Raw genomic sequence first — 25,367 nt, 5'->3', positions numbered from 1 at the left:
GCTCTGCAAACCAGCTCCAGCCAGCTGGGCCACGCACCAGGAATACTGATGAGGCTCTCCAAGCGGAGCGTCTGGGGGCGCAGGCTCGGCGGCCCGGCCCTGGGGTGCAGCCCCCGCTCCCCACGTCACAGCCCGCACTGCCAGCGTCAGCGGCACCGTCACTCGGAGGCGGTGGCGGGGGCCAGCCCCTGCCTGCTGGCCTCACGGGGCCAGGATGGAGCCAGAGACGTCCTCGGCCCAAACTGGAGGCGGGAGAAGGAGACAGAGGCGTCCCCTGACCCAGCGCAGAGAGACACGTTCACGCTGAGTCCTGCCGCAGGCTCAGCATCCACCACAGCACCACTGCACAGCACACAGCTCCACTGTGGCAGCCTTTCCTGGTCACCCCGAGCACCCCAACAATCCCTTCTGGTCACCTGAACCACCCTGGGCCCCAGAGACAGCCCCTGACAAACACCCACCCACCCACGGCCCCCGCACATCCCCAGGGTCTCAGGACAGAGAGATGAGGCACTGCTCCAGGTCCGAGCTCTGCCACAGACCCTCGCTGCCAGCTGCACCCTCGTGCCCTGCCCTGCCCCGTCCCTGTGCCCTCTCTGCAGCACAGAGCCCTGCCTTTGACACTTGACAGGCTGACTGACTTTCCGAGGCCCCCTGCCCAGAGAGGTGCCTCAAAGCGGGTTGTTCCCTACAGTTTCCATGGAGAGGAGGAACAGGCCCAGCCAGCAGAGAGTTAACGCCAGCTGGGAAGTAAGTAACAGTCACAGGAGAGCCCGACTCCAGCACCAGCTCCCTCCCTCCTCCCACACTGCACACCCCCAGCTCAGGTCCTGCCGCAAAGCAAACCTCGAGCTGCTGATGAGGAAATTGCCACCTTCTCCCCCCGCCCCGGGATGCAGCGCTGAAGCAAACGCCTCCCTCCCACACACGTGAGGTCAGGCCCATGTCACCCAAACAGGGCACGGCCAAACAGGGCTCCTGTGCACCCAGGAGAGCAGCTGAGCACCAAATTGCTGCCAGGCTTTCCAAGAGGGCATCCTGCCATGGACCCGGGGGAGGTGGCCATGCTGCAGATCCTGCACCCACAATGATGCAAGGCAGATGCAGGGAAGGCAGATGCAGGGGTAACAGATGCAGGGATGATGCTTCCTAAGCTGGTCCAGACCCTGGTGCCTCAAGGAAGCCCCAGAAGATAATGGGATGTTACCTACAGGGTGTAATACTAGATCAAGGCAGCAGCAATCACTTCTGCTCCTTAAGCTGCCTCGGGGCACTTCCATACCAGTATCCTGACTAAATCTGCAGGCAGTCTGGTACCTGCACTGCAGGGCACGAGCAGCCCCGCCGTGCTGCCAGCCGTGCACCGGGCTGGCCCCAGGCACACAGGTGTTCCCATGGAACAGGGCTGTCTCCAGGCACCAGGATGTTCCCAATTCCCAAGCTCACCACTGGTGATGCAGGTATGAGCAGCATCAGCATGATTAGGCTAGACATTGTGAAATCTCCTCGGGATTTTGAACTTCAAAGACAAAAGGCCAGGTGAAATTTTGGTTAGAAGACTAAAGAAGACCTTCTCAGGTCGTCAAGCCTTGCTTTAAGATCTCTCCCATAATCATCCCTTAAACAGTGAAAATCCTCCAGTTTATTCCAAAAGCAGCAAATGAAAAAAGAAATGGCATTAAAAATAGCAACAGGGTGAAACTAAGAACAGAACAGTGCAGCAATGGGACTCAGAGGACACAAAAATCCACATGGAGGTCAGGAGCAGAACATGGCAGGAGATGGAGGAGGCTGGAAAATCCCTCCTGCCTTGACAGAAAGGCAGAGACCCCGCAGCAGCCTGAAAGGATGCTCACAGAGCTGTCGTTCATCGGGACCATGGAGCTCCTTCCCTGCGGTGACATTCCTGTGCCCAGGACGTTTCTGTGCCCACAAGCAGAGCTCCCAGCCAGCCCAGCAGCAGATGGAGCCTGGCCTCCAAGCCAGGCCTGTGCTGACCAGACACACCACCCGCCCTCACGCCCTTTGGCTCTGCACACATCGCAGACATCAACAACACAGGAATTTTGGGAAGAGCCGACCCTAGCCAAAGGTAGGACTGGAGGGTCATCAAGCTCCACAGAAAAGGGAGCAGCCCAGAATCCCAAAGGGATGTTCCCAATAGTGCTTCCCAAAGCTCTCCAAGACCGCTCCTCCCTCCCTGGGAAACATGCAAAACAACTAAAGCCACGGAAAGATCCCATCCTTCTGCCCAGTTCCCAAAGGCACCTGCTCAGGAACAACAGGGCAGGCAAAGGAAGTATTTTCAAAACACAAGCAAAAAAGCAACGGAGGCTGACAACAACACAGGATGCTCACGTGGGCCGAGCGCCCCAACAAACACCGTGTTACTGCTGCTCCCACCTCGTCATCCTCTGAGGCGAGCACGGTGACTAACAGCATCTGCACACACAGGCAGAGATTGTTTTGCAGCAAACAACAAGAGCCAGTTGTGAGAACAGCGTTAGTAATACCCCTGTATCCCACCTGGAGCAGGAGGACTGCAGTGCTCCAGCCCCCAACAACCTTCTCCAGCTCCCTCATGGTGGACCCATGGTGGACTCTCTCTCAGGCTCCAGACCCATGTGGAACTTCAATGATCACAAGCAAGGGACTTAGAGAAGGAAATGTCAACCTTGGGATAGTAAAGAAGCAGATGTCACCTGGCACGTGGAACTCACCTTCACAGCAAACACTTAGGTAAGACTGTCCATTTCAATGAAGCCACTCATAGCTCAGGTGCTGCCCCCAGCTCCTGGAGAAGGCCAGAGGCAGCCCCAGCCTGAGGGATGCTGAGCCAAGACCCTGCTCCAGGCTGACCAAGGGTTTGATGTCTCCTGCTCCTGCTCTCACTTCGGCACGAGGGTCCCAGCTCTGACCCCTGGAGCAGCCCCTGCTGGAAGCAGCCTCCCCACGCCAACCATCTCCACCAGTGCTCACCTTTACGGACCCCAGTGGCCCAAAGAGCACACCTGTGTCTAACTCAGGCGTTTCGGTTCCTCCCCGAGGCCTCTGCACAGAGGGCAACCACCAACCACAGGCAGCAGAAAAAGCCAGAAACTGAAAGCCACAGGCCGCAGCCGGAAGGTGGGATGGAAGGTGCAGGTCTTGCACCTGCTTCTCGTTCCCACCATCCCCTGAGGCTTCCCCGCTGCAGCCACAGACACCTCAGCCTGCAGGCTCATCCTGCAACTGGGAATGGGTGCCACGTCTCACCCCAGGGCCCCAGGAGGGACCAGTCCCTGCGTCACTCTGCCCAGCTCACACCCTCAGCCCCAGCAACCCTCGCAGGGCCCGAGGGGTCCCAGCTGCCTGAGTCACAGTGGGACCCCTGCCTGACGTGACCACAGGGAGCAACAAGGGAGACCTCAAATCCCCCAGCACCAAAACCAACTTCCCATGTGGTCGGGGCAGAAGGGGATGGCTTTGAGTGCCTCATAGCACCTGGGATTTGGCAGGGAGAACCATTCCTGATGATTTTTCTGGATGCAATACAGACACTAAATGCTCACATGAGAGGATGGATCCCCAAGAACGCCCCCAAACCTGCCTCAGCTCAGTTTGTATTTACAACTACACACTGAGGGCCCCAGTTCTTAGGCCACTTCACACATCTCATGTTGACCATTGACTCTTCCAGTTTCTTCCTGAGGTCGCTCTGGACTAACCCAAATACCACAAAGAAACCTGAAGGTATTATTTAATCACTAACACCTTTCACTAATCCCACTGCTCAGGAACTGTTCTCAATGTCATGGAAAGTAGATCCCATCAAACTACATCACCCAGCACCCACCTCTCTCCTCTAATTCTCCACTAATTCGGATTATGTCAGGCACTCCACTGCTCTCTCAGGAATCGGTATCAGCTTAACTGCATCCTAAACACCTGAGTCATCCACGGATCCTGCTGAAGGCTGGCAGAGCATTAGCCCACTCCAGCCTCGCTCATCTTCTCACAGCCAGCTCGCAGGGAGCTCTGCAGCCAGCTCTGGGTGCCAGCTGCCCAGAGCTGGGACTCTGAAAACACCTGCCCCTGGCAGCTGCTGTTCAGAACTGAACAACCATTCCAGAGAAAGGATTCCACCTCTCCAAGCAGGGATGGAGATGCTTACACTGCACAGCTCCCCACACCCCATGTTTCAGACAGTACAGACAAACGTCTCAGCTAAAAACATCCCTGTTCCAAATAAACCTCCCAGCTCCCAAGAGGCACTGACCAGCTGGGTGCCAATGGCCCCTTGGGTGCCACCTCTTTTGCTCACTTCCACTCTTGGTCTGTGCTCCGTAACACCAACTCTTCCTCTGTTTAGGATCAATTCTGTGCCAGTCCTGCTGTTCAGATGCGCCACCCACTCCACATGCCAGGCTGGCTGTTGGCACAGCCTCCCTCATTAATGGGGCTTTGTGTGATTTGGGCACAAACATGACATTCTTTGGAATTCCTTCATTTGCTGTTCGTGTTCTCTCAAGTCCTGTGGCTCTTTATTGTTTTTTTGGCTTTAGCGACACCAACCTCCAAAACCAAATGGCAAGGGGTGAGTATTACCCAAACATCTGCCCAGGAACAGCATTGCTGCTTCAGATGTGCAGGGCACTGTGGGGGCTGTGAGGGACAGGGAACATCCTTCCCCATCCGCAGGCAATCTGGTACTGAGGAAAGGGCTGGGATGGCTCCCAAGAGATGACCTTGGTGGAGATGAAACACTGCTGGGAACCTCCCTGGGGATGCCCAGGGCTGGCACCAGACTGGTACCACTGGTGACACCACGCCACCAGTCCCGGTAACTCCAGCATTCACTGCACACTGCTGCTCATCTCAAAATCCACGGCACAACTGGGACACCTGTGCAGCGCCTGGAGCAAGTCCCAGGCAAGGCTGTGGGGTTCACACCTCCACCAGGCCCTTCAGATGCAGCTGGTTCTGTGCTGTGCTGGGGAGAAGGTGGGAATGAACCGCACTGAGACACCAAGGCTAGAGGAAGGGCTGCCAGGGAGCAAGTGCAGCCATTAGGGTAGGAGGGCTACCAGGGAGCACGGCATGCACCCCAGGACCACAGTGTGCACCCCAGCACCATGGTGTGTTCTCCAGGACCATGGCATCCCTCCCTGGAGAGCTCTGCTTTGGGAGGACGTGGCTGCAAAGCTCTGCCATGCTGTGCTGCTAGAAGGCTGGCAAACAGGAAACCTGCCCTGGCCACAGGCACACAGGGAACGGGCAGCTGGCTGGGGAGAGCCTGGGAGAAGGGACAGATCCCGTGGTGCTCAGACCAGGGCTCGGCTCAAGGGGAGCTCTGCCTGCGTGGCACAGCTCTCACAGGCAGTGCTGCCCCGGCCTGCAGCCCTGGAACTCCACAGGAGGAAGGTGCAGAACAAGTATGGGGTGTGTGACAGGCACAGGGAGAACAATATAAAGCAAGGAAACCCCAGCAGCTCAAAGCATTACTCAAGGTGGCAGAAACAAAGAGAACGAGTGGCAAAAGGACCTTAAAATCCTGAGTGTCCAGCTGCCACAACAGCAGGTGACTGATAAGAAGTGGAATCATCAGAAACAAACAATTCTGATTTTACATCTGGAAAAATAAGCTGCAAGTTCTCATCACTCAGATGAAATCCTGGGGTTATTCTCAACAACTCTATGAAAACATTTCCCAGAGAAGGTGTGGCTACCCCATTCCTGGAAGTGTTCAAGGTTGGGCTGGATGGGGCTTGGAGCAACCTGGTCTAGTGGAAGGAGGGTGGAACTGGATGGGCTTTAAGGTCCTTCCAAACCCAAACAATTCCATTATTCCACGATTCTGTGAACATCAGTTCGCTGCTCAGCAGCAATCAAAGAGCAAAGAGGGTGCCTGCCATTATTAGGTAAAGAATGGAGAAGAGGAGAGGGAATACCCCAACACTCTCATCTGGACGCACAGTCCTCACCAGGTACCATGAGGGACAGGAGATGACTGACAGGACAGGAGCTTGGAAAGAAAGATGGCAGAGGGGGAATGAAGTTTTCCATGCCAGGAGAATGAAAGAGGAGGCCGCTAGGGAACAATTTGTTCACTGTTTCTTCCGAAGCAGGAACTTGGGGACATCACATCCAATTAAGCGGGTCCAAAACAGGAGATTTTTTCACATAAAGCATCACTGTGAAATGTCTCATCAGGGCTGCGGCGGCGCTCAGCGAACACGCGCTCAAAGGACGCTCGGCCAAATCCAAGGACAAAGGCTCCGTGCGAGGCTACAGAGACACAGGACGCAGCTCTGGGCTCGGGAATGGCTTCCCGGGAGCCGGAAAGGCACAGCCCAGGCTCAGCAGGGCAGCAGCGCAGGCTGGCAGGGGCAGAGGAGCCCCTGGACTCCTGCGGCAGCAGCACGAGGAGGGGGCCCCGTCCCGGTGCGCACAGTGCCTCGGCTGGGGCTGTCACACCGTCCCCGCAGCAGCGCGGCCCGCGGCTGCCAAGCCCACATTCCCACTGACATTTTCCATGCGCGCTCACTGCATCGGGATGGTATTTATAGAAGTTTCAGCAAAAGCAATTCAGACACTTCCCAAAAGCAGGCTGGAGAAAAACACGGCAGCTCGGCCAAAGCTGTACATTTTTCCAGCTTTGAGTGAGGGATTGCAGAGCTGATCAACCTCCCAGCTCCAGGCTGGAGCCCAGCACTCCAGACTTTGATCTGCCAAGCCACAGTGGGCTCTGCTCGGGGCCCAGCAAGTGTTTCCTGCATCTCCAGTCCCAGCATTTCTCAGATGAAATCCTGGGGTTATTCTCAACAACTCTATGAAAACATTTCCCAGAGAAGCTGTGGCTACCCCACCCACCCCTGGAAGTATTCAAGACCAGGTTGGATGAGGCTTGGAGCAGCCTGCCCTAGTGGAAGGTGTCCCTGCTCATGGCAGGGGGTGGGACTAGATGAGCTTTAAGGTTCTGTGTTCTATGACCATGGTGACTGCAGGATTTCCCTCCAAGGCATTACCTGAGACAGGGAAGCAGGAGAAATGCCGAGACCACTCAGTCAGACAAGAGGGTTTGGGGACCTGGGGGAGGCAGCTGCACACCCCAGTTCCCCAGCACCCCAAGAATGGATCTGCTCTGCAGAGCCCAGTTTCCCTGGGCAGCTCTGCAGGGAGAGGCCCTGCTGAGCCCACCAGCCCCATGTCCCACTGGCACCACTACCGTGTGCAGGAGGGCGTCAGAACTAAAGTGGGTCCCATCACAACTCTTCCTCCTCCTCCTCTCAAACTGAACTCCAGCCATCTGCGGTTTACAGTTCCAGATCTGATCCAGCACCCTCAGCTCTCCCACAGCATGGAGAGAAATCAGCACTTCTAGTGCCCAAGTCACCCAACCTACTTATCACTCCTACTTCAGCCTGAGACCGCTGACAATGACGAGGAGCCTGGGGGAGCAGACTCAGGTGATGTCACCTCCACCCCTGACACTATATTAGCCAACTCCCCCACTTCTGATCCCACAGTTTCCATAGAGGAAAACCCACTCAGCTGACACAGAACGAGCGACACCACTGCTCGATGTACCTGAGGAGGTTCTGGCAGGATCCTTGGGGCAAGGCAGGGCTCCTGGACACCTTTCTGAAGGCAGGAATCCACACTGCTGTGTAAGGGCAGCTGTGTGTCTCCCCTCACAGAGAGACACAACTGTGGGAGCAAACAAGGACCTGCAGCTCCAAAGGACCAGAGAGCTGCCACCTCAGCCTCACATCTTAATCACAAGATCATTCTATTTCCATGGAAACGGCAGAATTAGAGACTTCGATGGAACGACAATTACCAGCATTGGGAATTTAACTGTTAAACCTGTCACACTCCCATCCCCAGTGCCAGGAGAGGAGATGGCACTTACCCACACCACCGCCCTACACCTGGCCCCAGCACCACAGCCAGCCACACTCAGGTGTTTGCTCCTGCTTCCTGTAGCAGCCAGCTGGGTTTCCAGAGAGCCTCCCATGTCAGCACATCAGGGGATGGAAGCTCACGGCTCATGGGGGCTCAGTCCAGCGCTGACTTGTCTGTCAGCAGCTGATCCTGGAGCACACACAGTGATCCTGCTGACCAAGGCTTCCCCAGTGCCTCAGCAGCAGGAAAAGGCTTTATGTGCTCGTGAGTCACTCAGGGAATCACGGGATGGCTCCGGGCACAACGGGGAGCACTGGCCCAGTGCCTCCCAGGGCAGGCCCTTTCCCTGACACAGCAAAGCCCCACAGTGGCTCTGGTCAGCTGAGGACAGTGTGGAGCCGAGGTGCTAATTACCATCACTGACACAGGGTACCCTGTCCCACCCCACTCTCACCACTCCACCGTGCAGCCACAAGCCTTTCCTGAAAGCAAAGCTGGGAAGGACCTGGCAGCACACCACGGAGCTCCCCGGACTCATATCTTGGGTTTGCAAACACCACAACGTAAACTGCAACCCTGGGAGCATCAGCAAAGCTGCTGAGGTAGATCAGGGGACTCCTGGTGCCCAGGAAGCCCTCAGCTAACACAGACACATCTCCCAGAAGAGAAGAGCTGCCCCTCTGTCTTCTGTCCAGACAGGGGTCCACTTAGAGAGGTCACTGGCCAAAATCCCCTCCACGTGCTCCATGCCTTGGCCCCACTGTGGTCAGCAGGACCATTAGCTGATGGGCCCAGGCCTCCCCGGCTGTTACACCCAATCCAAGGACTGGAATTGCTCAGCCCAGCTCTGACATGTACACAGACCAACAGTGGGCAATGTGCTGATGGAGAGGAGTTTTCCATGGCACGTGCATTCCACTGCCCTGCCCATGCCTGGAAGACAATGGACACCTGGCCATGAGGAACGCTCCTGCCATGATTACAGACACACTCCTAAAGCCCTTCCTGCAGGTCTGGACACTGATGTTCAACCTCAAGGAAAGCAACTTCCCACCCACAGAAAATTCCAACCCAGCTCCAAGAGCCCAGACCTGGGGCAGCTGGAAGGATGTCATCTTCTACCGGAGTCTGTGGGACACAGCAAGTGCCTGCTCCATCAGGAGCTCATGTGGAGCCATGCCCACCCTCAGACTGGCAAGGCTCCAGAGCTGAAAGTACTTCTACAGCTGATCTCCCATGAAAGCAGAGTGTGCTCCAGGCCAGACTCTCCTCCAGCCTCTGGAGAGAACTTCCCAGAGCACAGCTGCACACACTGCCTGTACAGACAGGTAGCAGCAGGGAAGAGCCACTGTGACCTGTGATCCATCCTGGGCCCGTGCGCACCCTGACCCCTGCAGTGACCCACCCGAGCTCCCCCTGTCACACGGGCAGCCCTGCCGCTGCCCCGTGTCACACACGGCACTGGGGGGCTGCTGTGGAGGGGACACGCTGCAGGACACCCGGCAGGACCCCACGGACCCGGGCTGCTCCCCGGCCGTGCTGGGACCCCCACGCCACAGCTCCAACGGGCTCCTCTCTGTCCCTGCCAGCCCTGCCAGCGCAGTGACTCGGGTGCAGAGCCAGCAGCACAGCAGTCTGGCTGAGTCACAGCGTGGCCGTGACTCACCCTGGACACGCTGCGGCCAGCACATGCAGCCACGCAGCTCCAGCTGCAGGTTTGCTCACACACTGCTGCTGCTCCCCGCGGGCCCCGGGCAGAGCGCAGAGCTGGCAGCGCCATGGGCAGGGTCTCCCAGTGCCGCAGTGGTGCCCAAGGACGCTGAGCAGGGCACGGTACCTGTCCCCAGACACGCGGGTGGCCCTGCTGCAGGGTCCCTCACCACTGTGGGTCAGGGGAGCGCTCAGCCTGAGCACAGCTGCCACTGCCCTGCTGGCTCTGGTGCCCAGCCCAGGGCACGCCCTGTGCCCCACACGCCACCCATCAGCCTCACCATCCGCTGCCCTGGGCATGGGGCAGCACAAGCGCCAGGCTGTGCCAGAAGCAGAGCTTGTCATGGACTCACACAATCATTAAGGTTGGAAAACCCTCAGAGACCATCAAGACCAAGTGTTCCCCCAGCACTGCCAAGGCCACCAGCACATTCCCAAGTGCTGCATCCACATGGCCAGGACACAGGGACATGTCATTTGGTGCAGGGGGACTGAGGGGACCAGACCTGCCCTGTCCCTCTGACCACTGCACCATCCTCACCTGAAGAAAGCTGCTTAGCAGCTACTTTCATAATAAAGTAACCCAAATCCTCAGTAACTGCTCTTATTTTACTGTGCCACCTAAATATGGCACTAAATCTGGCCTCTGGGACCAGCAGAACTAGCTCAAGGAGAGAAAGGGACACTGCACTAGGGCCAGTGCTGTGAGGAGCCCACCAGACACAGCCATGGGCACACTGGGAGCCAGTGCCAATGGGGGAGCAGCAGCACCCCCCAACACCTGGAGAGGAAAGCAGGGCAACCTGGGTGTTCCCAGAGCAGCTGTGGCTGAGCCATGCCTGCAAGTGTCCAAGCTCAGGCTGGACACGCCTTGGAGCAACCTGGTCTAGTGGAAAGTGTCCCTGACCATGGCAAGGGGGTAGAATGAACGGGAATGTAAGGTCCCTTCCAATCTAAACCATTCCAGGATTCTAAGCCCCAGTTTGGGGCTTTCGCTGTGGATCGTGTTTTTACACTTCCATAATAATTGATCAGACAGTCCAAATGCCAACACTTCATAAAAACACCAGGACAACAACTTGGCTGAAACTCCCGAACCCGCCTGGAGACAAGTGACATCCAAACTGCCCAAAAAAGGGTAAAAAGTAGGAAGAAAGAGGAGGAAACAGATGTCAATAAGATCTTGAAGGCAGGAAGCATCAGAAAGGGTGTAGGAAGCTGAAGCCTTCAGGAAAACGAGTCTGTAACAATGCTGAGAGCAGCAGGAAGCGGCTGTGAGAGCACAGACCTGCACAGGGAGGCAGGGCCAGGCCAGGGCTCTGCTGGGCTCACAGGCACGACACAAACACTGGGGAACAGCAAACACAGACAAATGTACAATGGCAGAAACAATGTTAAAGATGTCACCAAAAAACATAACTTTAATTTAAAGGCACAAACAACCTGAATGCAATGGTGCAAGGAAGAGCGAGGAAGAGTGAGCTCACACTCCTGCTCATTCGAGTTTTTAATAGATATTGAAATAACAGATATTCAGGAATGGCTGGAAGAGAGCAAAGTGTCCTCAGACCCCCCAGCAGCCCTTCCTGACACCAGTGCCTGCGGGAAGGGGACCCCCCGGCCTCCCTTGCTGTCCCAGTGACACCAGTCCCCAGGAAGGGGAGCCCCCCGAGCAGCCCTCATTGACACCAGTCTCTGGGAAGGGGATGGAGTCAATGGAAACAACAATCCATGTTACAGCTGACTGCACTCCTCCAGGTGGTTCAGGTGTTGCTGTTCAGGGTTTGACTGGACAACCTCAAAGGTCCTTGCAGCCCAAGTGATCCATGGTTCCATGACACAAACAGCTCTGCCCATGTTCTCACGATCATGTAACCCATTCCCATACCACACTCCCTCTACAAACCATCACTCTGCAAAGTCATTTACAATTAACACAGCAGGACCAGGCTCAGAAGAGCCAGAGATCCACGTCAACAGGTAAGAGGACTCCAGTGACACCTGGAGCCTTACCAGTGCTGCTGGGAAGCTTCAGACACCTGGGCAAACACTTTTACTATGCCAGCTCTAAGAGAGGTGAAATGCCAAATGCCAGGAGCACCAGGACAGTCAGATCCCCCAGCCCCAAACCACAGACCATGTCCTTTTGGGGCCGTTTCCAGCTCGGGAGAAATGACTGGGAGACCAGGAGCCACCAGTGTGGATCCACATCAGCCCCATCAGGAAGCAGATCTGGACATGCCAGACAGCAGAGCTCTCATGCACACAGGCCACACGTCACCTTTAAGGTTCCTCCCAACCCAAACTCTGGGATTTCATAAAAAACAGCAGCCAGCAGAGAAAAGAACTGGGTTTACAGTTCACCAAACTGTGGCTGGGTCAAGTGGGAGCACACTGCCGTTAGTCTGATGATTTTCATTTTAAGAACACTGCGTAAGGAAGAGCCATAAAAATTCTTTGAAGACCACAAAAAATGAACTCATGAAGAGACTTTTAATGAGAGTTACGCGATTTACTTCCCAAAAAGAACATCAAGAGATAACTGATGATGAAGTAACAGTAAACTTCTCAGGGAACAATGTTCAGGTAACAAAGTTTTATTTTGTCTAAGCTAAAGAAACAAGTGAGAAAATGAACGTTAAAGCAGATGAATGTAAATTGGGAATTAAACGGGAACTATCATCAGCTGGGGGAATTAATGACTGGAACAACCGACCGAAGAAGCAGACAGTGGTTGGGCTCCCTTCAGTTGCTGCCCCAGGAGGGTGTGAGGATCCCCAGGAATGGGGGATCCGACACCTTTCCAGCCAGACAAAGTGCTTCCCAACCCGGATGGCAAAGCTGTTAAACTGAACAGGGGAAGGGCAGTACCATTTATCAGCTCATGATACATGGCCAGTAATGGAAAAGACACTCCAGTATCAAAGTTTGTGTTTGAAATCAAACCCCACACACCCCACAGAGCCTGCAAACCACCTGACTAAGCCCAACTCACATTTAGGCATTTTCTCCTCCAAGAGGAGTATCTCGGTCTTCTCCCTCACCTCTCACCACCAGAGCTCCCCAAACACCTTGTGCAATCCCCTCCCCAAAAATCCACTCCCAGACCTGCAAGGGGGCTGGGCACCTCCTCCCGTGCCCATTTCTCACTCATACCAGGCCATGTGTCATTTTGTCCCCAATTTTCTCTTAGACTCCCCCAGCTCAATTTCCAGGTCTGGTGGTCCACCAGAGCACCCTTCAGCTGACCCTCAGAGGGAAGTGATGGAGGAGGCAGGGCAGGAAAGACTGTCCACAAGCTCCTACAGTCCATGGGAGGAAGGAGAGCAGCCTGCAGAGACTCCACCGAGGCAGGCACTGCCCAGAGAGGCTGTGGACTCCCCACCTCTAGAAGTGCTCCAGGCCAGGTTGAACAGGACTTGGAGCAGCCTGGTCTAGTGGATGGTGTCCTTGGCCAGGGCAGGGGGTGGAACTGGATGAGCTTTAAGGTCTCTTTCAACCCAAACCATTCTGGAACTCTATGATTACCACACTCCATAGGCAAGATCTTACTGGAAGCAAATCCAAAAGGAAAAAGAAAAAAAACAAAAAAAAGATTACAAAAAGCTGTTGGGCCCCTGAAGCAGCAGTGATGGCACACAGAAATCATCCCAGTGCAGAAGAAACCAGTGTGGTAGGAGATCAGCTTGGCTCACCCAAGCTCCATACCAGGCTTGGCACAGGAAGGCATGCACAGGGAAACTGGAAATTAGGTCAGATTAATAAGGATAAATATAAAGGAGTGGCAGCAGCACCCTAGTCTGAGCCCAGAGCAGCTACACAAGGAGTGAGAGGTGACCAGTGACAAACAGCAAAAACTAGAGGCAAATCCCAGCACATCAGGGACCAAGGACACAGGAAAGCTTGGCCTGTTCCACAGGAGACAAAGAAGACACTGAGGAAGGATGCTGGGGACAGGGGAGGTTTAAGCCTCTTTGTGTAGGTTTCCACAACTAAGAGCTAAGAGGAGGCCAGCACAGGCAGAGCCCAAATAACTCACCAAAATGTCCAGTAAAAAAATGCAATTTCAGATGGCCAGATGGTGACAGACCAAGGGGTGATAGTTTCAAACTACAAGAGGAGATTTAGATTAGATACTAAGATTAAATTCTTCCCTGTGGGGTGGTGAGGCCCTGGCACAGGGTGCCCAGAGCAGCTGTGGTTGTTCCATCCCTGGAAGTGTCCAAGGCCAGGCTGGACGGGGTTTGGAGCACCCTGGGATAGTGGAAGGTGTCCCAGCCTGTCCTGATACAGCTGACTGGCCAGAACCAGGTGCAGGACCATGCACTCGGCCTTGCTGCACTTTATGAGGATCCCATGGGCTCACTCCCCTGTCAGTGTCCCTCTGGATGCCATCCCTGCCCTCCAGCCTCTCACTCGCACCCCCTGGCTCGGTGTCACCCGTGAACACACCGAGGGCACACTCAGTGCCACTCTCTGAGTCATTAATACAGATATTAACCACTACTGGTCCCACTACACACCTGGGGTGGACAGTGCTCATTACTGGTTTCCACTTGCCCACTGACCATGACCCCTTGGACATGGCCATCTGTGCAACTCCTCACCCACCCAACAGTCCATCCACCAAACCCAGCTCTCTCTGAATTCTCTCCAGTCTCCTGGGAAGGTGTCTGATGTCATTGACACGCCTTCATTTCCCTGGAGGACAACATGCCCACCTCGGGATCTGCCACTGCCCTTTTCTGTCTCACCAGGGGACTGCACAAGGTTGTTCCTGCCCCACCTGCAGATTCTGCTCTTCTGGACCCTGTGGCTCCTCTCTCAGGAACCAAACTGGCCACAACACCTTGTCCTCATTGATCCCTTTTATCCTCTTTGTTCTCCTCCTGGTTCTCTACAGCTTCTTTCACCAGCCTCAGACAGACCACCCTCACTCTCCACCTCCAGTGATGCTGTTTTTCGGGTGTCTCACATGGCTCTGCCCATAGCACCTTCCCTTCTCCTTCCACGCTTCCTCCAGCCAGCCTTTAATTTAACGCCATCCCTCAGCTCTGTGTGATGATTCATAGTTCTGCTTTTCTATTCCTGGACTGTCTCCTGTCCAAAATGAAGTCTCAGCTTCTTTTCCCCTCCAGCATTTCAAGTGTGCACCCACAAGCCCAAGGTCCACATGATTAAAGAGAGCTGCTGCTAATCCCAGCTTTGTCCCATCTCCCCCAAGCCCTTGCTGCACAGGGACTGGGGACGTCACTCAGACCCTGTCTGGGACTTGAGGACATGACTCAGACAGTAAGAGTTCACGGATTCTCCTTTCCCTCTCCTCACTTCTTATCACACAAGCTCCAGTCCCTGAAACCTCCTTGTCCCCGGGCCATGCAGCCAACGGCCCACAGTGTCACTCTGCATGGACCACTATCACCCCTCTTCCCAAGAAGTGCCTATAACCCATAAAATCCTGCCTCATCCCTATTCAGGCACACACTGCTGCTGCTGGAATTATTTCCCTAACCTCCCTCTTCAGCAGGCGAAGGCTGCCTCCGAATCCCCCTCCGGGCCCTCCTCTTCTGTCACGTCAACCGCGAGCTGCTGTCTTCCCCTCCCCAACGCCTCACTCCATAACAACCATCCTTCCTCCACTGTCTCCCTCCCAAACCCTGGCAGAAGCTCCACTTCCCAGATGCTGAATTACAGCAAACACCTCCCTGCTTCCTCCTGTTTGTGCTTCATGTTGGAAAAGCTCTATGCAAACCACCTGAAATCATTTTATTCTCTTTCAAAGAGCTCCTCGAAGCTCCCCCAAGCTCTGTGCCCACCAGGAACACCCAAATTACCCCAGCTGAGGTGGATGACCTGGGAGGTCCATGTCCTGACACAGCCCCCCACATATTCACCAGCACCTGCCTCTCACTTTTAAATCAGCTCCAAGCCCTCCACGGCAAACTTGGCCCTGTCCTGTGCTCCCATACACAGGACTGGACCAGGTGAGGCTCCAAGGGTGACTGCAGTGAAAAACCAGGACCAGGAGCAGCTTCTCCCACCGAAGCACCCCTGAGCAGAAGGGCCACGGTGCCATCAGCCCTGCAGCACCCACCTCCCACCAGGAGCAGCACTGGCCCCGGCCACCCGCTGCAGTGTGGTGTCCTGCACACGTGTGTGCTCCTCCAGCCCTGCTCCAGCCTCCGGGCACAGGGCACGGACAGCACTCACCAGAGCCCGATCACAGAAACACCGAACGGTTTGAGTGGAAAAGGACCTTAAAGCCCACCCAGTCCCACCCCTTGCCATGGGCAGGGACATCTTCCCCCTATCCAGGGTGCTCCAAGCCCCATCCAACCTGGCCTTGGACACTTCCAGGGATGGGACAGCCATAACTGTTTTAAGCAACCTGTGCCAGGGCCTCACCACTCTCACAGGGAAAAATTTCTACCCAAAATCCCATCTAACCCTGCCCTCTGTGCACGGGAAGCCGAATTCCCCCTTGTCACTTGAGTCCCTAGCTCAAAGGGAAGGCCAGACCTCTATTGCCTCCCACAGGAGTCACTGCTGGGGTAAAGACCCAAAGCTGCCCACAAGCAAGAGCAGGAGCCAGCGAGCGCTGAGCCCGCTGTGGGAGCCAGGGCCAGCAGCCCACGCTGGCCACACGGCAACCCGGAGTCAGCGGCTGGAGCACCAGCAGGCCCAGACTCCAGATGCAGCAGCTGGGAGTGTGGCACAGACCCCGAGGCTGCAGAGGATTTCATCACAGAGATCACATGGCCAGAACCAGATCTCACACATGACCCCAGGCAGGAATTCCCCAGTGACTCAGACAGGGCTCACAGAGCGGAGATGCAGCCAGACACACTGGACAGATGCAAACTGCCCTCTCCCTCTGCACGCCACGAGCTGGGGTGCTCTGCTCTGTCTGGAAATCTATTTCCTTAGAATCTGTGGGAATTCAGAAGCAGCAGGGTTTGGCTGTAATTGGACAGCAGGTCAGAAAGACACTGAGGCAGGAGAGGTGAGCAGGCATGCAACAGGTCTTAATCACACAAACCTCCTTCCAGTCAGGAAGCAGCTAAAATTATCTTAATTTTTATGTTTCCTGCCCCAGATGATTTCTTGCACTCAGTACATCACTTCAGGAAATCCACCTGAATAGGCACCCATGGGATCTGTGCTGCCCAGAGCTGTGGGAGGCAGCAGCAGCGACAGGACAGGTGTCTCTTCCACGAAGGGCACTGCCAGCAGGAACACAACAGACATGGATTCCCAAGCCCTGCAGCTGCTGCACGGCGAGATAACGACTTGCAGCAAGTCTTGGAGAACAATCTTAAAAAAGAATCCAATGTCAAAGCAGGAAGATGGGATCACAAGGAGAAAAGGCCTCCTCCTGACAGGGAGGGACGCAATAACAGCAACATGGTACTGCTGAGATGCCCATCAAGCTGCCAAGTTCTGATCACAGGCTGGGGCAGCTCTTGCATCCCTCAGTTCCCAGCAGCCAGGCTTCTGTGCCAGCCCTTCAGCCCACAGCTGCTCCTCCAGACCATGTGGCCACTGCCCACTCCCCCCACATCCACAAGGGGATTTTAGCCCCAGGGCTGTACCCCACTGCCACAGTCACCAGAACACCCAGTATTCCTCAGAACAGGACTATCCCATGTCAGCCAGCCTAGCTGGAAACACAGTTTGGGACCAGATCAGACATCATTTAGATCTAATTTGGCCACCCAAATTAATCAAGTCCCATCACTAGCTCAGAACAACCAGCCTGGACGCAGCCATGCCTTACATTCCCATCTCAGTGGGACTCCAGAGGAGGTGAGAGCCCAGCAGTGCCCAGCACTGGAATGTGTCTGTGCAGAGAGTGGTGATGCTCTGTCAGGAGCTTTGGGAAAGCTCCTGAAAGCGAATGGCAGATGAATGATTCACAGGCAACTGCGCAGAGCTGGCCCAGTCGCGCTGCTCCCCCGGGCACTCCCAGGCAGGGCCCGGCAGCTCCAGCCCAGCACAGCAGGAACGCAGCAGGGCTCAGCCCAGAGCCCACAGCCCAGGCAGAGGCAGCTCTGAGCACAGGGCACTGCTGGCCCCGTTCTGACAGGGGCCCGGCTCAGCAGGACATCGCTGCTCGGAGCAGCAGCCAGCGCAGGGCATCCCTAAACTGGAAAAGGCTCTGTGCAACCAAGCTGTGAAACTCCTGAGAAATCTGGGGTTTATGGCAGGACAAGAGTTACGTTAGGACCTCCCACAATCGTTGTGTTGGGAAGGCAGAGAGCCACCGAGCACTGACACCAACCCACAGCAAGCACAGGGAGACCGGCAAACATCTGCCAAACACACAGAGCGCGTCCCTGGGACAGGCAGAGGCTCCCAGCTCCTGCCAGGTACTGCTGGTGCTGCTGTCACGGTCACAGCGGGCGCAGGGAGCTCTGCCACCAGCTGTCACACAGCTCAGACCAGCGCAAGCCTCCGCTGCCTCCCCCAGAGCTGACCACCCTGCCCCTCCTCGCCAGCCGCGTTCATGTGCGCACGCCACGGGCAGCTGAGAGCTGACTGAACCAAACCCAGCACTTGCCTGGCTCCTGCCAGAGTAGCTCCTGATCACAGGGAGGGGTAGGTGGAGCTGCCAAGTGGGAAGAGCCACACTGTCCCTGCCCGTAGCAACCACGCTTGTATTGGATCAAGGGAACTGAAACTGCAGCCACAGAGACTCCAATTCTCTCCTGACCCCACCTCCCAATCCTGTTCTTCCCCTTCACATCCCAATTTTCCCCTTTAGCCACAGTACTGAGCTCCTGCCCCCGGAACACCTGGAACCTTCACCTTCCCCAGCACAGCACCTTCCACCCTGCTCAGCTCCCAGCCATCAGGACAATCCTCTAGCCTTCCTGCTACAGTTTCACCATCTCTCTCAACTCCATCTATCAGGGCATCAAGGAATGGCCTTTTCTCATTCTTCCCCAAGACCATTACAGATTCTCCATCTGTAAGCTCAGAAAGGTGTGAGCTGCTGCTGGCAAAGATGCCTCCAGATGACTTGGGCCACAACACAAAACTCAGTAAAAACAGGGGATGTATTTCTTCAAGCATGCTAAAGGCTCCTTCAGCTGTGCTTTGGCTCTTGCCCATCACTCCTGGGGGTCCAACGTCTCCTGTCACATCAGAATCTGCTGCAGGACTCCTTCCAGGCAGACCCTCTGGCTTGTGCTGCTCACGCCAGGCACTGGCACTACGAGATGCTGAGCAGGGCCAGCCCTGCCAATGACCTCAGCCAGGCCAGGACACACGCAGTGGTGGAGGAGCCAGGGCTCTCCCTTGCCAGCAGGGAAGGCAGCCCAGGAAGCCTTTCCCTGTGCCCTCAGGAGCCTCTCCTGGGAGGGGCCCTGAGACCACAGCACCCCTCACCCAAAGAACAGAGTGCAGGGTCAGAACAGGAGCTGCTCCGAGAGCTGGAGCCCCTCTGCTCTGGAGCCAGGCTGGGATGCTCACCTGGAGATGTTCACCTGGGATGTTCACCTGGAGACGAGAAGGCTCCAGGGAGACCTTAGAGCTCCTTACAGTGCCTAAAGAGGCTCCAGGAAAACTGCAGAGGGACTTGGGATAAGGGACTGGAGTGACAGGACAAGGGGGAATGGCTTCTCACAGAGAAGAAAGCAGGGTTAGATGGGATATTGGGAAGGCATTTTTCCTTGTCAGGAAGCCCTGGCACAAGCTGCCCAGAGAAGCTGTGGCTGCCCCATCCCTGGAAGTGTCCAAGGCCAGATTGAATGGCACTTGGGGCAACCTGGTCTAGCGGAAGGTGTGGAATGGCAGGGGGTGGAACAAGATGGTCTGTAACCCAAAACCATTCTCTGGTTCTACGATTTGCCCAACCTCTCATTTCGTGCTCTTTTAACCACCTTTGCACTTAACTTCCAGCAAATCTGGAGAGCACAGTGTCAGAGCGGTCATGACCTGAATGCAGGGGTAATGCAGCACAGCTGCACAGCTGCCCAGAATGCCCAGCTCCGGCCCTGCAGCAGGGATGTGCCGATGGCTTTGGAGTTTGCAGCTCCCCCTACGGCACCCCAGCACCATGGCCTGTGGTTTCCCAGCCCTCAGGAACTCACAGGCATACATAAACAGGGCAGTTTTCTGCAGAGGTCATGGAATTAGCAGGAAAAAGCTGGCTAAGCAGAACGCTCTCCTTCCCAAAGGGTGTAATTTACTCGAGGCTGATTCAGCAGAGCGAAGACATGGTGAGCCCTCAGTGCAGCCTGGCAGCGTGGGGCTCCCCCAGCGAGGAGGGTCCCCATCTTCCTCCAGAAGCTCCTGCCTCAGTTTGCTTTGTGAAGCAGCACATCAGGAGCCAGTTTCAAAAGACGTTGGGAAAGGATGGAGCATGGAGTTGGAAGATGTGCTTGAACTGAACAGAATGATGACGTTCAGCCAATTTAACTCGTGAGAAACAGAGATGGCAAAGTGGCCACAGTAACTGGTGCAAGTGGCTTAAAACAGGAAAATGCCCAGTATCAAAGCAGATGTCTAAGAGGGAAATGCAGAAAATACCCAGGACCTTGGAGATGCCAGCTGGGAAAGCCACAGCAATTACTGACAGCAAGACAGGTCACGATGGAGTAAACTCCTGAGGCAGAGGCCCAGGTCTATATCTCCAAAGAGGCCTTGTTTCTTAAGGCCAAAATCCTGGGATGGGCTATTTACACCAAGTGAGCCAATGGTCCATGCTGGCCTCACACCAGCCAACAGCCAGGCCCTGGGGTGGGTAGAGCCAGCAGTGGGGTAGCCCCTGCCCAGCAGAGCAAATGAGGAGCTCACGCACATCCAGGCTGCTCCCAGCCACCACAGACATTCTGCAGGGCTTCTCTCATCCCAAGCCTCTGCCAGGGCAGCAACAGCTGGAAATTGTAGAGGACAGCTTTCCCAAACTAACCCTGCTTCTTAAGCTGCAGAGAGGAACCCACATGGGTTTAGAGGCAGGTGGGAGAGGTGAGGAAGGAAAATGAAGGGAAAAAACATGTGTTCCAGGTAAAGCTGACTACAAAGAGATTCCTGGTGCTGCTCCCTGGACACCAAGTCATCACCATGGCTCAAACCTTCTCCAAGCTTTCCCACAGAGCTGAGCCTTAGGTGGGCTGCAAGGCATGTGCACAACCACAAAGAAAATTCTCATAATCTGGCAAAAGCTCTGTTGAGGGAATCTCACCTACTTCTTATCTCCCTTCTACCTCTTCCTCCTGCCTTCACCACTTTACACGCCCAGAAAACCTCTGTGTAACCATCTCTCCAGTCCCACATCATGACTTCTTTCGCAATTCCATCTTGCTGGCGCTGTCTCTCCCAGCTGTCCATGGAGCCGTGCTGGCTCCTGCAGCCCCATGCTGCTCACAGCCTGTCCTGCATTCCCTCAGGTAACCCCCACACCAGAGACATCGCTCGTCCTCCTCAAACCCACGCTCTGCTCACTGCTCAAAGTTCACTTCTAGGAAAGAAATTAAGTACTGTGCAATTACTGCTCCAATTACAAACTCTATTAACACGGTTCTGTCGGCAGCCTGTCCCAGAGTCACGATGTTGGAGGCCACATTTCCTGTGAGCAGGGCTGCACCAGCCCCAGGTTGGTATCGTTTTGCTTTATGCAGATATGAAATCTTTTATAGAACTCAGCAGCTTGCAGCAGTCTCCACAATTTGGCACGGAAAGCAGCCTGGGATGAGGGAATCGCTTTTTGCAAGCCCCCTGAAAATCTGTCCAAATTTGGTGGTTAGAAACTACCAAAAAACTCCAGGTCCTGCCTGTGATGCAGCTGGTGCTGGCGACCAGCCCAACCTGCCGTCTCCCCCAGCCCCAGTGCCCCTGAGCCCCACCGCCTCTGAATAAAGCTCCAGCTCAAGGAGCAGACCAAAACAGAGCAGATTTCCCTTTCGTCCCACGGTGGCACCACCGATGCCGACCCACGAGCAGGCACAGCTGGCTCTCACCCCATCGTGGGCTGCGAACTTCTCAAGAAAGGCTTGTTCCCCAAGCCTGGGGGCTGGCAGGGCTGTGGCTGCAGCAGCCCCCAACACCCACTCCACACCTCCTTGGCAGAGCCACACTGTCACAGACCCCCACCCCCAGTTCTGTACAGCTCTGCCAATGCCCCCGACCCCACTGCTGGCACCCTTGCAGTGACACCCCTGCAGGGACACTGGCAGCCCCGGCCCCAGCAGAGGGTGGGCAGCTTGGACCCCCTGCCCTGCTGCAGCCTTCAACTTTCCCCCTTCAAGAATGAAGGAATTACCTACAGGAAAGGAATATGGCAGGAGGACATGAGCAAGTCTTGCAAGACCCAGTGCTCAAGTTTTAGGAAATTGAATTTGGGGTTTCACTGGCAACTTCCATCATGGATTTTCAGACCATGAACAATTGTTCCAGTCACCAACTCTGATCTTCAGATCAGGAACATCAACAAACAAAACCCTCTTTCAGACATTACTGTATCAAGCCCCAAACCTGCAGTTTAAAAGGAAATTCCCTTCCAGACCAAGGTACTTCATGGAATGATAACATCTCCAGCAAGGCTCTTCCAGCCATTAATTAACCCCTGTTAATTCACTCACACACACCACACGTTTCACCAGGACCAGGCTCCATCCCAGTGCCGGGCAGGTATTAAGGGAATGCAGCCCAGACAAGGAATTCTGTGGGATTCCTGCTACAAATCCACTGGGAAGGTTCAGAAGAGACAGGACGGGACTGTGGCTTGAGCAGGCAAAGCCCCTGAGGACATGCATCCTGTGGCACCATGCCACAGCCCTGGGCACAGGTGAGCCCTGTGGACACGGGGGCGCAGGACACCCCTCAGCCCTCACTGTGGGTGGCACAGGGTGCTTTGGGAAGCCCCTCAGCAGCAGGCAGGAGGCCGGTGTGTTTGTTCACACCTTCCCAGCAGCGGGAGGAACCACGCAGCAGAGTTGCTAAGAGACGCGCGCCTCCCACCAGCGTGCCCAGCACCCGCTCCAGGGGCTGGGGGCGCGGGACGGGACACGCACCTGCACCCCGCGTGGCTCCGTGTCCCTGCAGGGGGACAGGGACACACAGTGCACCCCGCGTGGCTCCGTGTCCCTGCAGGGGGACAGGGACACGCACCTGCACCCCGCGTGGCTCCGTGTCCCTGCAGGGGGACAGGGACACGCACCTGCACCCCGCGTGGCTCCGTGTCCCTGCAGGGGGACAGGGACACACAGTGCACCCCGCGTGGCTCCGTGTCCCTGCAGGGGGACAGGGACACACAGTGCACCCCGCGTGGCTCTGCATCCCTGCAGGGGGACAGGGACACACACCCGCACCCCTCCTGGCTCCGTGTCCCTGCAGGGGGACAGGGACACACAGTGCACCCCGCGTGGCTCCGTGTCCCTGCAGGGGACAGGGGCAGGGACACGGTGCCCAGGATGGCTCTGCCCACAGAGGTGACCCTGGGAGCACCTCAGGCACAGCCCTGCCGTGTCCCAGCTGGCAGCTCCTCTGTCCCACAGCGCAGGAACCTCACACATGATAAGATCATGTCACCAGTGACCTCGGGGCTCCCACCACAGCTGTCATCAGAGGCACAAACAAGGGAGAGCTGCAGGAGCCCCATGGGAATGGGCACAGCACAGTCCCACTGGGACTCCCCCAGTTGGGCTGGTGGGACCCCAATGTATCAGACTGAGCCACTGCCACAGCCTGTGCCAGCCTGTGCTCCCACCCGTCTCCATCCAGCCTCAGTCCCCTTCCTCTTCTCCTCCAGTTCCACCAACCCAACAGCTTTCTGTGGCTGAAGACCTCCACAGACCTTGAAAGGCCCCTCCAGCATCAGCGCAGGGTTTTACATCCTCCCTGTCTTTACCCCACTGAGTGTCCTTTGTCCTTGCACCATGAGGCCAATAAAACAAATTCTGGGATTTACATTCCCTCTACCCATGCAACCTTTCTTCTTACAGGCCGTCTTCCTTTCCTCCTTTCCCCAGAAACCCAAAAGGACCAAAGTCGGAAGCAAGCCTTTGGAGAAGCAGCCAGGCTGCTGCTCACATGCAGCATCACCATGGTGGCCAGAACCCCTATAGCATGGCTACCACTCCCCAAAAGCACCTCGTGTGCCCCTGCAGTGACATTCCTGGCATGAGGCAGCAGGAACGGAGCTGAGCACACTGCCACCAAGCTGGGACAACAAAAGCCAGGGCAGGGAAACGGCAGCACCGAGCTGGACCAGGGCTCCTCACACAGACCAAAGGCACCCGCGGCCCTGCCCTCCCTGCTGTGGGGCTGCTGCAGAAACCTGGAGGCTTGGGCCCACCGAGGGCAGAGGGACCCTGAGGCTGCAGCAGCCTGACGATCCACAGTGGGCCTCAGCACAGCACGATCAACCTTCCCGTCAGCTCCACCGCAGCCACTCGCCCATCCTGGCCTGCAGCTCCATCCCAGCCCCCCTGCATCTCAGCCCTCGGCTGCACCGCCGTCCCTCCCCTCGGCGGTCCCCCAGCTCCAGCGCAGCCCCCAGTTCCATCCCAGTTCCCAATTCCATCCCAGCCCCTCGGCTCCATCGCCACCCCCCAGTTCCATCGCAGCCCCCCAGTTCCATCGCAGCCCCTCGGCTCCATTGCATTTCCTCAGCTCCTCTGCAGTTCCTCGGCTCCATCCCTCCCCTCGCCGACGGCTCCCGGTACCCGGGCTGCAGTGCTCTGCATTTCTAATGTTAACGGGCTCCGGCGGATCCCGTTCCCCGCCGCCGCCGAGCACAAACCCCCCCGCCGCGCTGCCGGACCAGCGCCCGCCCCCGCCCGCCGCTCCCGGCAGAGGCCGCGGGCGGAGTCCCCGGCCCTGCGCAGGCCCGGCCGCGACCACGCCGGGCCCCGCGGGCGGCAGCGGGCGCAGGTGCAGCGGCGGCGGGGACAAAGGCGGCGGCGCGGCCGGGCCGGCTCGGTGCCCCGTTCCCGATGACCCGCTCGGTGCCCGGTCGCCGGTGCTCACCCTCGATGGAGATGACGTGCTCGCGGATCTGGCTCTGCAGCGCCAGGTCCTCCACGCGCTCGATGAGGTCGTAGATCGCGTAGATATTGGGGTGCACGGACTCGAAGCGCCCGATTTCGGCGCGGATCGCGGCCGAGTTGGAGAGCCCGAACTGCGGCGGGGGCGGCCCGCCGGGCTGCGGCCCCGAGGGCCCGGGCACGGGCACCGGCACCGGCCCGCCCGGCGCCGCCAGGCTCTGCTGCTGCCCGGGGCTCTGCCCGGCGCCGCCCGGGAAGTTCATCGCGGCGGCGGCAGGGCCGGTCAGCGGCGCGGGGCTCCGGGCAGCCGCTGCATGGCCGCAGCCGCGTCCGTCCGCGGGTCCCCCGGGCTCCGCCGCCGCCCCCGACCGCCTCCCGCCCGCTCCGCCCCGCCCCGCCCGCGTCAGCGGGACCGGCCCCGCGGCGGGCGGGGAGCGGGGGAGCGAGGTGGGCAGAGCGGGGAGCGGAGCCGGGACTGGAGCGCGGAGAGGGGGCACTGGCATCCGGAGGGGCAGCGGGGGCAGCTGGCACCGGGAGCGGAGCGCTGTCGCTGCCCGCTCCGCCGCGGCCCCTGCCCGCCCGGCACCGCGGGGGTGGGCACCTGCCCCCCGCCCGGCCGCGGCTCCCGGCTGCCGTCCCTCGGCATCCCACCGCGGCCGTCCCGGACGCCGCTGTTGTGCTGCCCGTGCCCACGCTGCCCCCGGGCCTGCGAACCCCCTGGGCCAGCCTGGAGACCCCCGGGACTGCCTGGAGACCCCCGGGCCGGCCTGGCCCGGCACC

General features: G+C 57.2%; 1 protein-coding gene across 2 annotated transcripts in view; it reads right to left on the bottom strand.

Annotated features, from left to right (window-relative positions):
- The window catches only part of AGAP3 (ArfGAP with GTPase domain, ankyrin repeat and PH domain 3), a 105,576-nt gene extending 80,609 nt beyond the window's left edge, over positions 1-24,967 (bottom strand). For both annotated transcript variants that reach the window (XM_041471030.1, XM_041471031.1), the window contains exon 1: positions 24,571-24,967. In XM_041471030.1, the coding sequence (XP_041326964.1) occupies positions 24,571-24,850 (280 nt within the window). In that variant the 5' untranslated portion in view covers positions 24,851-24,967. The remainder of the gene's footprint in view (positions 1-24,570) is intronic.
- Positions 24,968-25,367: the final 400 nt, after the last annotated feature.

The sequence above is a fragment of the Pyrgilauda ruficollis genome, unplaced genomic scaffold, assembly GCF_017590135.1.
Source record: "Pyrgilauda ruficollis isolate IOZ18807 unplaced genomic scaffold, ASM1759013v1 scaffold252, whole genome shotgun sequence".
Classification (NCBI taxonomy): Eukaryota; Metazoa; Chordata; class Aves; order Passeriformes; family Passeridae; genus Pyrgilauda; species Pyrgilauda ruficollis.
This window is presented reverse-complemented; position numbering and strand designations above follow the sequence as displayed.